The sequence below is a fragment of the Camelus dromedarius genome, chromosome 3 (genome assembly GCF_036321535.1).
Source record: "Camelus dromedarius isolate mCamDro1 chromosome 3, mCamDro1.pat, whole genome shotgun sequence".
NCBI classification, from domain to species: Eukaryota; Metazoa; Chordata; class Mammalia; order Artiodactyla; family Camelidae; genus Camelus; species Camelus dromedarius.
The window spans coordinates 6,291,439-6,303,963 of record NC_087438.1 but is presented as its reverse complement, the minus strand read 5'-3'; the positions used below and the strand labels follow the sequence as shown (position 1 = coordinate 6,303,963).

Below are 12,525 nucleotides of genomic sequence, written 5' to 3'. Positions count from 1 at the left end.
AGTACAAGTCAAATAAAAAATCACAAACTCTAAAGTTTCAGAGATTCGTCCCTGGTTTTCGGTGAAATAGCATTATTAAATTCATTAGTTGAACATTTTCATTAATTAAGAAACAACTTTCTTAATTAATATAATTCTGATATAGCCCATTTTAAATTATTTACAGTGCACTTAAAACTTGACCCTTAAATTTTCTGTTTTGACTCTAAAATCAGGTAGCTAGTGGGGGGAACCTCACAGTGACAGAGGTTCCTGCGACACAGTGCGTTTATTCCCATGGCTGTCTGTTCCCCTCTCCTTCACAGCCTGCTGTCGATGGTCTGTGCAGGGGAATGTGTGAATTTGGGGGTGGGTGCAGACGGGGGTTGGGCTCCGAGCCGGTCGGACCAGTGACCGCGTTGCTTCCTCCCCCAGGAATGGAGGCTGGACCCCCTGGACCTCGTGGTCTCCGTGCAGCACCACCTGTGGGATCGGCTTCCAGGTGCGGCAGCGGTCCTGCAGCAACCCCACGCCCCGGCACGGGGGCCGGGTGTGCGTGGGCCAGAACCGCGAGGAAAGGTACGTCCGCTCTCTGTGCCCGCACCGCCATCCTCACGCTCACTGTCATTCCAGCGTGGTCGGTTTCCCGGCGGTTTTCCTTTCGGATCCAGCTCAGCTTATCTGTGGCATCCCTTTCTGTTGAGCTGAACGGCCCCCCTCTTTTCCTGACATCCTTTAATTTTGACCAAAGCTTGGGGCTGACAGCATCACTGGCCCGCCAGGGAGCCCGCAGGCTTTGCTCAGCTGAGCAGTTCCCAAGGGACTGGAGATCCAGGGACAGTGGGCACCTCCAGTGGGTTCCCTCCCAAGGCAAGTGAGTCTGGTGGAGAATGCTTATTCATCTGGACCGCCCTCCAACCTACAATTCCAAGTAGGGCCTGCGCCAGTCCTGGTCCAGATGGTACTGATCAAATGAGGTAAGTTTTCCGTCACAGCCAGATTAAGCAAGTGGTGCGTAAGTGAGGGTGTACTCAGTATTTTGGTTACATTTACAGCTACACACTTGTCTCTTAACTTGTCTTTTAACCCTCAGTGAAGCTGCAGGATGACCCGGGGTGGGGGATCCTTGTCCGTGTATTTTAAGCTTTCAGCACGCCATGCGGACATTTCCGTGGTCTCATATTTGACAATTTCTTGCTTTTCATAGATGCAGACATTTGGTTTTGGCTTCATAAAATCTACAGTTGTGATCATTGGTTCTTCTCTTGTGTATTTAAAGTACATTCCCGTATATGGTTGTTGGGAGAAAATCCAAGTAGGTGAATTTCAAATCACCTTCTGGACTCTTACTCTTTGTCCTCATATAAACTTATCTTATTGATCCACGTGAAGCAAAATGACTTTCAATACCTTTTAATTAAAATGTAGTAAGGCTTGTATCCAGTGAAACGGGTTCAGTGGGGGCCTCATAAAAATGCTGTATGCAATTATTTGCTACATGATTAATATTTATATAGACAAAAACCAACAGGCTTAGTGTATAGATAATTCTTTATTATTTATTATAGCCTGCAACTAACTGCAGAGAATTGTTTCTTCCTTTCTCCACTGTGTTCTTAAATTACCAATTAAGATTTCATTCTTTCGATTCAAAGGAAAATGCAGGATGATTTTTACAAAGCAGGGCTGGTTGTTTTTAAAGTGGTCCCCGGCGACAGTCTTGTGCACGTCTGTCATTTCTAATCTGACACCAGTTGATAAGTGGGAAAGCTGATTATGGGAAAGTCGTCTCCCTGCTATTTTTTGGCATTGTAAGGTTTCAAATTGATTGGAAGTTTTAAAATGCTATACGTTGTCACATAATAAAGCCCATTCAGGCAAAGTCACCTCCATCAGTGCAAAGTCGCCCCTAGAATCACCACACCTCCTAAAGCCTAACATGTGTTATCACCTTTCCCAGGAGCACACAGGAAGAAGCTGGTTTATTCTGTGGTTAACATAGATACGTGTTCTGTGTCCATTTACAAGTGTTCATAAGGCTTCATTTTCAGAAAAAGAATAGGATGACGAATGTGTTTGGGGGACTCCCACTTAAAATGTTCTTTTTTTTTTTTAACAGAAGAAACACTCATTTGGGCTAGATGAATATTGCTTAGTGAGGAAATATTTGAACTTAAGTAATAGATGCATGGATGTTAAGAACAGGGACTGTGTCCCCCTTGAAGGCTCCCTTCTAAACAGCGTTTCTAGGGGGCTACCAAGAAGTTAATGAAAACTAGGAAAAACAAATACTTGATATCTCTTGCTTGATCTTTACAAGCAAAAGACTTTTTAGGTTCCTTTGCCATGTGATGTAGGACGTCTCTCTACCTAAGTGACATAAAGGAATACCATCCTGATTCTGACAAAAAGGGATTTTGGGGAACCAAACTCAAGATTAAAGGAGACCCTGGTCTCCATGAGCAGGTACAAAAGACCAAGGATTAGACACACATAATCACTAGTAAAATCCCATCGGGCTTATTAAACATCAGCAACCCTGAGGAACTCCCGAGTGGCCGCAAATGAATAAACTGACTCTCCCGAAAAAGTCCCTAAGTTAACGCTAGGATTATAGTTAATGACTTTTCATTTGGGACAAAATCTCCAATTTATGAAATAACTCAATGAAAGCTCTATTGAAACAAATCTCAGAAATATTCACATTTTTTTCTAAATAATGGATAAAGAAAATATCTAACTTATTGTCTATGTGTACTTACAAAGGTATGGGCATTTTGTTTTTCTGTTGTAAAATTTCCTGGAAAATTATTTTCTTGAGTAACAGAAACTAAATAGAAGCACTGATTCCCAAAGAAGCCACCAATAAAGTTGAAGCAATGGACCCCTCTGTAAATATTATCAAAATGCAAATGTCATTGTCTATATTCATTTTCTCCTGCTGTGTAACAATAGTTCCACAAACGGAGTGGCTTAAAACAACACTTATGTATCCTCTCACAGTCTCAGTGGACCGGGAGGCCCTGTATGACTCACCTGGGTTCTCTGCTTAGCCAGAGCTGTGGTCTCATCTGAGCCTCAACTGGGCACGGATTGACTTCCAAGATTGTGTGGTTGTTATCAGCACTCAGTTGTTCTTCTTTTTAATGGCTGAATAGTATTCCAATATGTATATATACAACAGCATCTTTATCCAGTCATCTGTCAATGAACATTTAAGTTGTTTCCATGTCCTGGCTATTGTAAATTGTGCTTCTCTGAATGTTGGGGTGCATTTGTCTTTTCGAATTACATTTTTCTCTAGATATATGCCTAGGAGTGGGGTTGCTGGATCACATGCTCAGTTTATTTTTAGTTTTTTAAGGAACCTCCATATTGTCCTCCACAGTGGTTGTACCTTTTTACATTCCCACCAACAGTGTAGGAGGATTCCTTTTTCTCCACACCTTCTCCAGCATTTATTATTTGTGAACTTCTTAATGATGGCCATTCTGACAGGTGTGAGGTGACACCTCATTGTAGTTTTGATTTGCATTTCTCTAACAGTTAGCAATGTTGAGCATCTTTTCATGTGCCTGTTGGCCATCTGGATATGTTCTTTGGAGAGATGTCTATTTAGGTCTTCTGCCCATTTTTCAATTGGGTTGCTTGGTTTTTTGTTGTTGTTGTTGTTGTTTGTTTTTTTGATATTCAGCTGGATAAGCTGTTTGTATATTTTGGAAATTAGTCCCTTGTCAGTTGCATCATTTGCAAATATTTTCTCCCATTTTGTAGGTTGTCTTTTTGTTTTGTTGATGGTATTCTTAGTTTTGCAAAAGCTTTTAAGGTTTAATCAAGTCCCATTTGTTTATTTTTGCTTTTATTACTTACTCTAGGAGCTGGTTCAAAAAAAATATTGCTGCAATTTGTGTCAAAGAGTTTTCTGCCTGTTTTTCTCTAGGAGCTTTATAGTATCCAGGCTTACACTTAGGTCTTTAATCCATTTTGAGTTTATTTTTGTATGTGGTGTTAGACAATGTTCTAATTTCATTCTTTTTAACAGGTAACTGTCCAGTTTTCCCAGCACGACTTATTGAAGAGACTGTCTTTTCTACATTGTATATTCTTACCTCCTTTGTCATAGATTAACTGACCATAAGTGCATGGGTTTATCCTGGACTTTCTATCGTGTTCCATTGGTCTGTGTGTCTGGTTTTGTGCCAGTTCTTTTGGTCCATCTTTAAAATGAGAGACATGTTACCTGCCACGAACACACCCAGCTTACACATATGGGATGGGGAAAGGGCAGCAGCGATAGATGTTCTGTTCAAAAAGGGGGAAATTGAAAAGTACAGAGGAATCACTGTTGTATAGAAAGTCTGAAATCTCTTCAGACAGGTGTTTGAGTTGCCTGGTTAACTTTCAAGGCTTGGGCAGAGCTCTCCACAGTTCTTAGCTCTGCCTTCTGGGCTCTCACTTCTGCTTCCTGAATCATCCTTCCTTTTTCATGAAAGGTGGCAGGTGCTTGCAGCTGGGCAGTTTTATCAGCCTGCTTCCTGCCAGTAGAATTTGGGATTTCCAACAGCCTCATTTCATTTGTAATTTCTCCATAGATTTCAGCGTAAGCTTGTGGTATTTTTGCTGAAATAAACTCTATTAGTCTTCCCTGAATTTTCTTGGGGTTTACTCCACTGAACAAATCTGTACCCACAGACCTTTTTGAGAAAGCCCTTCTCTACCTGGGGATCCTGCTGAGATGGCTGAGGAAAAACACCCTCCAGCTTGCTTGTGATTGAGAGGGTTTATGACTCTTACTCTTGACCTTTTGAAAGGAGTCCTTGTGGGACTGAATGCTAGTCTGATCTTTTGATCTTTCTGGGGTTTTAACAAAAGGTTGTACAGCCACATCCTCAGCGTTTTACTCTATGTCGGCCTTGCCCACAGTACTCAGAAGCTGTTTCTTTATTTCAGCATCTTTTGCCATCGGGAGAGGCCAAGAATTTCCAAAACCATCCAGGCCTATTTCCTTCTGATTGATATATCTTCCTTCAGATTTTTTCCTTCCACATTTTACTGTAGGCAGCACATCTAACAGTTTGCTTGGAAACTTCTTTTGCTGTGTAACTCACTTCACACTTACATGTTTTGCTTTCTATATAATTGCAGTGACAATTTTGGAAGCTTTCCTCAGTATGTAATAAGGTTCTCCCCTCTTCCAGTTTCTAATAATATGCTCCTATTTCCTTTTAATTTTGTATTCTGTTAGACATATAGATAACATAAGATTTGCCATTTAACCACTTTTCGGTGTTTAATTCAGTGATATTAATTGCATTTGCCATATTGTGCAGCCATAACACTATTTCCAAAACATTTGCATCACCCCAAACAGAAACTCTGTAAGCATTAAGCAATAACCCTTTTTATTTCTTCCTTCCAGCCCCTGGCAACCTCTAATATATAAATTGTACTATTCAAGAGATTTCATATAAGTAGAATCATACAATGTTTGCCATATTGTGGAGCATATTGTTCATTCATGCTGTAGCGTGTGTCAGAACTTCATTCCTTTTTAAGGCTGAATAATATTCTGCATGGCTGTATCATGCTGTGTTTATCCATGTACCTGTCAGTTGACATTTAGGTTATTTCCACCTTTTGGCTACTATGAATGGTGCTGCAGTGAACATTGGCATGCAAGTATCTCTTCAAGTCCTTGTTTCAATTCTTTTGTATATATGTAGAGAATTGCTAAGTCATATATTAATTCTACGGTTGGCATCTAGAGCCACCATCAAACTGTTTTTCTACAGTGGCTTCACCATTTACAACCCTACCAGCAATGTACAAGGGTTCTGGTTTCCCTGCGTCCTTTCCAACACTTGTTATTTTTCTTTTTCTTTTTAATTAGAACCATCCTAGTATATATAAAGTTCTGTCTCGCTGTGGTTTTGATTTACATTTCTCTAAGGAGGAAAAATGTTGAGCATCTTCTTATATGCTTATTGGCCATCTGTATATCTTTTTTGAAAATGCCTAAGCCTTTGCCCATTTTCTAATAGGGTTGGCTTTCTTGTTGAGTTTAAGTTCTTTAATTCTATCTCCTTCTAAACCCTTGGTGGCAGCATCCTCAAAGTCTGCATTTATACTAACAGTCTGTTCAAGGTGATTTAGGTTTTCTCTACCATGCTCCTCAAAATTCTGCTGATTTCTACTCATTCTCTAGTCCCAAGGTCTCTTTCAGATTCTTAGCTATTTCTTACAGTAGTACCACACGTCTAGGTACCGAGATCTGTTTTAGTTGTCATTCGTAATAATATTACCCCGAACTCAGGTGCCTAAAGCACCACATGTTTATTGGCTCGTAGCTTCTGTGAGTGCATAGTCTGGACACAGGTTACCCGGGTCCTTTGCTTCAGGATCTCCCAAGGCTGCACCAAGGTGCAGACCATGGTCATGGTCTCATCTGAGGCTCGATTGGAGAGGGGTCAGCTTCCTAAATCCTGTGGTTGTCAGCCACATTCAGTTCCTTCTGTGCTGTTGGACTGAAGTTGTTAACGGGAAGCTGCCCTCAATTCTTTGCTATCTGGATCTTTCCCATTGAACTGATCACTTCCTCAGAGCCAGAAAGGGAGGGACTTTCTTGAAAGAAGGACATTACAATGTTATGTAACATAATCATGGAAGTGACAGCCTGTCATCTTTACCATATCCTATTGGTTAGAAGCAAGTCTCAGGTCCCACCCACACCGAGGTGGGAGGGGATTACACAAGGTATGAACTCCATGAAGTGAGGATCACAGAGACCACACAAACGTCTTTCCCACGTTCTATCAAAGTTAAGAGACCCAGGAACCTATAGGGGTTTGCTATATGATTTTTCTTTGTCTTCATGTGCTAGTTTGCTTAATCCTGTGATGAGCCAAAGTGATGCCCTTTGCAGCTCATTATCATTACTCTTCCTTAATGGTTTCTTTAGCTTTTTCTTGGGATAAAAAATAATCTTAGGGAAGACTCAACACATGCACAGTTTCTCCTGTGCCACAAAAGTTTCCATTATTCCAGTATGGCCCAGCAAAGGAACAATCACTTAGAGCAAACCAAGAAGAAACTAGTTCTAGCAGGGCTCTGGTTGGTTCAGGCTGACAGAGGTTGCAGTGAGACACCAGCATGGACTGAACCAGAACCGAACACAATTCGTAGCATCAGGAACTAGGGCAAGGAGCATGGTAACGGTATTGAGGATCTAGTCTATGAAGAGCCGTGTACGACAGTTCTCTTCAAGGAGACTAGGTTTGTGGAAAAATGGATAATTTATGGAGAAATAGTTCTTGGGTTATTAATTCACTTTTAAATGCAAAATGAGAATGAGCAGTCATGGGCAAAATTAAAATCTTAATTTTTAATGCATCATGAAGTGCATCTGTGACTTCCAGGGCTTTAAGATACTAGTGATGCAGGAGAGCCAATAAAATTTCAAAAATGTTTAGTTTATAATTTGGGAAAAATCAGGTGTGTGAAAAGGACTAGAGAATGAGGAACCAGTGGCTGGTCTATTGTGTGGCTATTTTATCCATAAATTAATAAAAATCCTTCCACAAGCAGAGTTGCCAAGGTTACTAACTTACAACTCCCATTGTTTGTGACCAAAAAAGACACCGCGGCCCAATTGCGAGTTTAACAAGTGGTACTTCTCTCGGAAGCTTGTGCTAGTCGGGGAGGGAATAAGGGGCTCAGACAGACAGTACTGCCTTGAAATTGCAGAGAGTCCGGAGTTAGGAGCCAGTGAGGGCTTAGCCCCCGAGCACACTCTCCCAGGGTGAGTTGCGAGTGAAACCCAGACATAAAGGGCCAGACTAACCTGGCAATTTCTATTTCCCTCTGACCCCCCTTGCAGAGGGTCACCTGGTCATATATTCTGGCGTGTGATTTCACAGGACTGCTGTAGAAGGCGACAGGGAAGCAGGAAGGCCCGTTGTTGACATGCTTAAAAACACAGCCAAGTACATAATTTATTAAGACTGGTTGAAATTTGTCCCACTCTTGGGCATATATCCGGAAGACGAAATTTGAAAAGGTAATTCTCCCCAGTGTTCATAGCAGCACTATTTACAATAGCCAAGACATGGAAGCCACCTAAATGTCCGCTGACAGAGGACTGGATAAAGAAGCTGTGGTGTATCTACAATGGAATTTTTAACGCATCCGTGACTTTCAGAGCTTTAAGAATGCAGGAAAGCCAGTAAAATTTCAAAATGTTTAGTTTACTCAGCCATTAAAGAGAATGGAATAATACCATTCGCAGCAGCATGGATGGACCTGGAGATGGTCATTCTAAGTGAAGTAACTCAGACACAAATATCATATGATATCATGTATATTTGGAATCTAAAAAAAAAATGATACAAATGAACTTATTTACAAAACATAAATAGACTCACAGACATAGAAATCAATCTTATGGCAGTTACCAGAGGGGGAAGGGGAGGGATAAATTTGGATTTTAACAGATACACACTACTATATGTATATATAAAATAGATAAACAACAAAGACGTACTGTAGAGCACAGGGAACTATATTCGATATCTTGTAATAACCTAAAATGGAAAGAAATCTGAAAAAGAAGTGTGTGTGTATATATATATATAAGGCATATATATATATAAACGGAATCACTTTGCTGTATATCTGAAACTAATGAAACATTGTAAGTCAACTATACTTCAATAAAAAAGGGGGGAAATGAAATGAAATAACATAAAAATGTAAATATTCAAATGAAACAGCAGATAATGAAAAAAAGTGATTTACACACTGAAAAAAAAAAGAAAGGAGAGAAAGTGTATGCTGTGCGCAGTTTCCGGTTCCCCTGCAGGAGACGTTAAGCGGGTACATGCCGAGCGGGTTCGGGGGGCTGCGCAGGCCACGCTGAGCTGGTCCTCGGGCGCTATGATTCACTGTGCTGCAGGGAAGTGGTAACTCAGATGCTGTGCTGTTTATTAAAAGTCAAAGGTTTTATAAGCACTTTTAGGAAGATTTTCCTTTGCCCTCCCTGCTCTTATGGTTGGCTGGGTTTTGTTTTTGAAAGCTGAAATTAGTGTCAAGGAGTCCAGGAAGTCCAGACCCTTTAAATGTCGGCAAAATCACCTTGGAAGCACGAGGGGGCCTTCAGTCCACAGTGAGAGAAGCTCCACGTGGACATTTTGAATTAAATGCTGAGAGTTCTGAAGTTCCGAGTTTTCTTGACTTAACCTCTTCCAAACGCGTTCTCAAAACAAACGGCAGTTTGGGATTAACAGATACGCTTTACTGTATGTGAAATAGGTGAACAACAAGGGCCTATTGTACAGCACAGGGAACTGTATTCAGTTTCTTGCAATGAGACGTAATTGAAAAGAAGCTGAAAAAATATATATATACATATATGTGTAAGTATAAATGAACCGTTTTGCTGAACACCTGAAACTGATACTGTAAATCGACCACACTTCCATAAAAAATAAGAATGAAAGAACAAACGCCCGGCCGCGTCCCAGTAGCACACCCCGCGCACTGACACGTACGCTAATAACCACGAGAGTCAGGACCTCTGGCTTGATTACAGCCCTCTGCAGGTGCACAGGCTTCCTAAAGCCGAATGCTTTTACTCTGTCATGTCCTCAATGCCGTCTGGCCCTTCTGTCTAGAGGTTACACTCTCTTGATTAGAAGCCTCCTTCCATTTCCCCCCACGTGTAATCATGTCCAGCGTCCTGAGCTCCAAGAGTCCGGGCCCTGGAAGACTATCTGTCTTAAAAGTGGAACATACGAAGAAGGGTGGTAACTGTTCAGTTTCACTGGCTGCTCTTTCCTGTGAAGATGTAGAGACGAAACCCTTTTCCTGATCGGTTCTTGGCTCTCTGGAGGCTTCTGCTGTGAAACACCCACTCTCCCTGCCTAGAAGTCAGCACGCCTCCCGCTGTCATCGGAGAGGCTGACCTGGGATCCTTATTTAGTTGCTCTTCTGTACATGCACACAGACCCCGTGGGTGTCCCTTCGTCTCCTCTGACCACCTCCATGCTGTAACAAACTCAGATCCAGCTGCTCGCTGCTCAAAAACCAGTACCCGCGAGGCAAGTGTTAGTAGAAATGGAAAACATTGCTTTTTATCAGAAAGCCAGCAATCTGGAGAGAAGGTGGACTCAGTATCCCCAAAAACCAACTCCAAGGATTCTGCTTGGCCATGAAAGTTTTCAAAGGGAAAAGGGGAAATAATGTCAGTTAACCCTTGAGGTAGGAGGTCCGCGTCCTCGTCACCCCCACCACACACAGGCTCGTCGACGTCTCCTGACCTTCCTCTAGATGCCAACTTGGTCACACAGTTTGTTCACAAGGTTACTGAAGGGGAGGCCAGGGAAGAGACCTGGTCACCTGTTAATTACTTATTCTCCGTTGCTGCTTCTTTGATCTACGGGAAGAACCAACAGGTTAGGCAAGATATTGTGTGATCAAAAGATTTGAAAGGTGTGCTTAGGCCGGAGCTGAGTGGGGCATGGGGGCGCCTGGTTTAAAAGTTAGTTTCAGCATAGCTTTGCTAAGGTGACAGGAGAAAGAGGTTTCCTGCAAAGAGCTGCTTACACTCCTGTTTGTCTAACGTGTGATGTCTCTCCCTTGGGTTGTTGTGTGCACACCCTCCTGGCTGGCATTTGCTCCGTCAGCTCCTCCTGCCGGTGCCCGCACCTGCCTCTGGGGGCTCAGAACCCACACTCAGCATGTGCTCCGGCACCAGCTCGGGCGAGACACCAGCTCCTGAAGCCCAGCCTCCGCTCTCTGGCTCTGATGGTGCTGTCTTGTCTCTGGAGCTTTCAGGCATTTCCTCAGTTCCGTGTGAATGAAGCTCAAGTTCTTGCACCCCATTTGTATGAGGACAGGTCATTCCCCTCGCCGCCTTTTCCTGCTCACTTCTCAGCCGTCTTTCTCCGTCACTCTTCCCATTCCCACCTTCCATCCTTTCCCAGAATGCCAGCTGACTCCCTTCGGCTCGGACTGGCTTTTTGCTTTTCGTTGCTCTACCTGTTCCTGAAGCCAACATATTCTGCGTTAAATGTCCCTGGCTTGTTGGGAAACAGTTGACTCAGCCTGTGCTGTCAGGAACCTACACTCCCCAAATTACGCTTCCCACTTCCTGGAAGCCAGCTGCCGCTTACCCCTAAGATAGCGTCTTCTGTCCTGCACGTCCTGGGCCTGTGTCCATCTCCTTGTATTTACCTCAGGTTGTACTCACCTGTGAGAGGGAGGCACTCTTTGTGATGCCCTTTGCATAAATAGGGCCCTGCAGGATAAGTGCTTATTAATAATGACGACATTGAAGGTGACTGACACAGCTAGCGGATAGGAACCTCTGTCTCTTGTTTCTGAAGGCAGATGGCCTGGGGTGGAGGAAGGAGACAGAAAAAGCCTTACATCCTTGTGTTCTCTGGAAGCTAAATGTGTGCTTGGGAGGGGCACTGTCGAAGTTAAATAGTCCTGCAAGTTGTCAAATGTGTCTCTCTGAGTTTGGCTACATTCAGAATAACATCTTCCCTATGAGCTGTAACTTGTTCAAGGCCAGGCTGCTTCTTTCTGATTTTTTGTTTTTCTTTTTTGGTTTGTTTGTTTCCCTTACTTTACTTTATTTCACTTGTCGTGTTAAAGACTGAGGAGAAATTTGATCTATTTAAAGCTAAGGAAGATCTTGTAGATTTGGCTAAAAATTGGCAATATGAATGCACTTGTAGAGATATAGTCAATCACTGAAAAAAAATGTAGTAGATGTAAATAGTAATTCAACTCTTTTTGAATAAGTGAGTAACTGGTGGTCATTTAGATTAAAGTTGTTGGACATCATTCTAAGAGTCTACAGATAAATTTAAAAATACAACAACCTAGGCAGTAGATGACATGATGCTTTGTGCTAAAATTACACTTTCACTTTTCTTTAATTTATATTAATAGGATTGTGGGCTTTATTTGATTTGAGGATGAGAAATGAATTCCAAATACAATTTGCTGACTTTGTGTTCATAACTACTTTATCTTTCAGTGTTTGTGTTGCGAAGATAAATGCCCTGCCTAGATATTTTTCTCTGTGTTCTCATTTTTTGGGTGTCTATTTGAAGGGTTTTGTTTTGTTTGTTTCTCCTTTAATTGGCTGCACAGGAAGATCCATCCTGCATTGTGAGTTCCGCATTTTCTTCACTGTCTCCCGCGCATCCCATTGTCTGTGCACACGCGGCATGGCCAGCACCACATCTGCCTCTTTCCCTGCAACCACTCGGAATACAAAGCACCCCTCCACGCGGAGCATGCCCATGTGTTCAACATCTGGTGCAGGGACGGAGAGTGGCAGGGTCTGTGGCCTCACCATGCTTCTTCCTCTTGGTTTCCCCATTACAGATACTGCAATGAGCATCTGCTGTGCCCCCCACACATGTTCTGGACAGGCTGGGGTCCCTGGGAACGGTGCACAGCCCAGTGTGGGGGCGGCATTCAAGCTCGCCGCAGAACCTGCGAGAACGGGCCTGACTGTGCGGGCTGCAATGTGGT

General features: G+C 42.6%; 1 protein-coding gene across 4 annotated transcripts in view; it reads left to right on the top strand.

The window, feature by feature from the left end:
* Positions 1 to 12,525, top strand: part of SEMA5A (semaphorin 5A) — a 444,386-nt gene that overhangs the window by 371,833 nt on the left and 60,028 nt on the right. For 3 of the 4 annotated variants that reach the window (XM_064479456.1, XM_064479438.1, XM_064479445.1), the window contains 3 exons: positions 415 to 558; positions 12,139 to 12,156; positions 12,376 to 12,523. In XM_064479456.1, coding sequence (XP_064335526.1) covers positions 415 to 558; positions 12,139 to 12,156; positions 12,376 to 12,523 — 310 coding nt within the window. The remainder of the gene's footprint in view (positions 1 to 414; positions 559 to 12,138; positions 12,157 to 12,375; positions 12,524 to 12,525) is intronic. The other variant, XM_031443174.2, reaches the window with a different exon arrangement.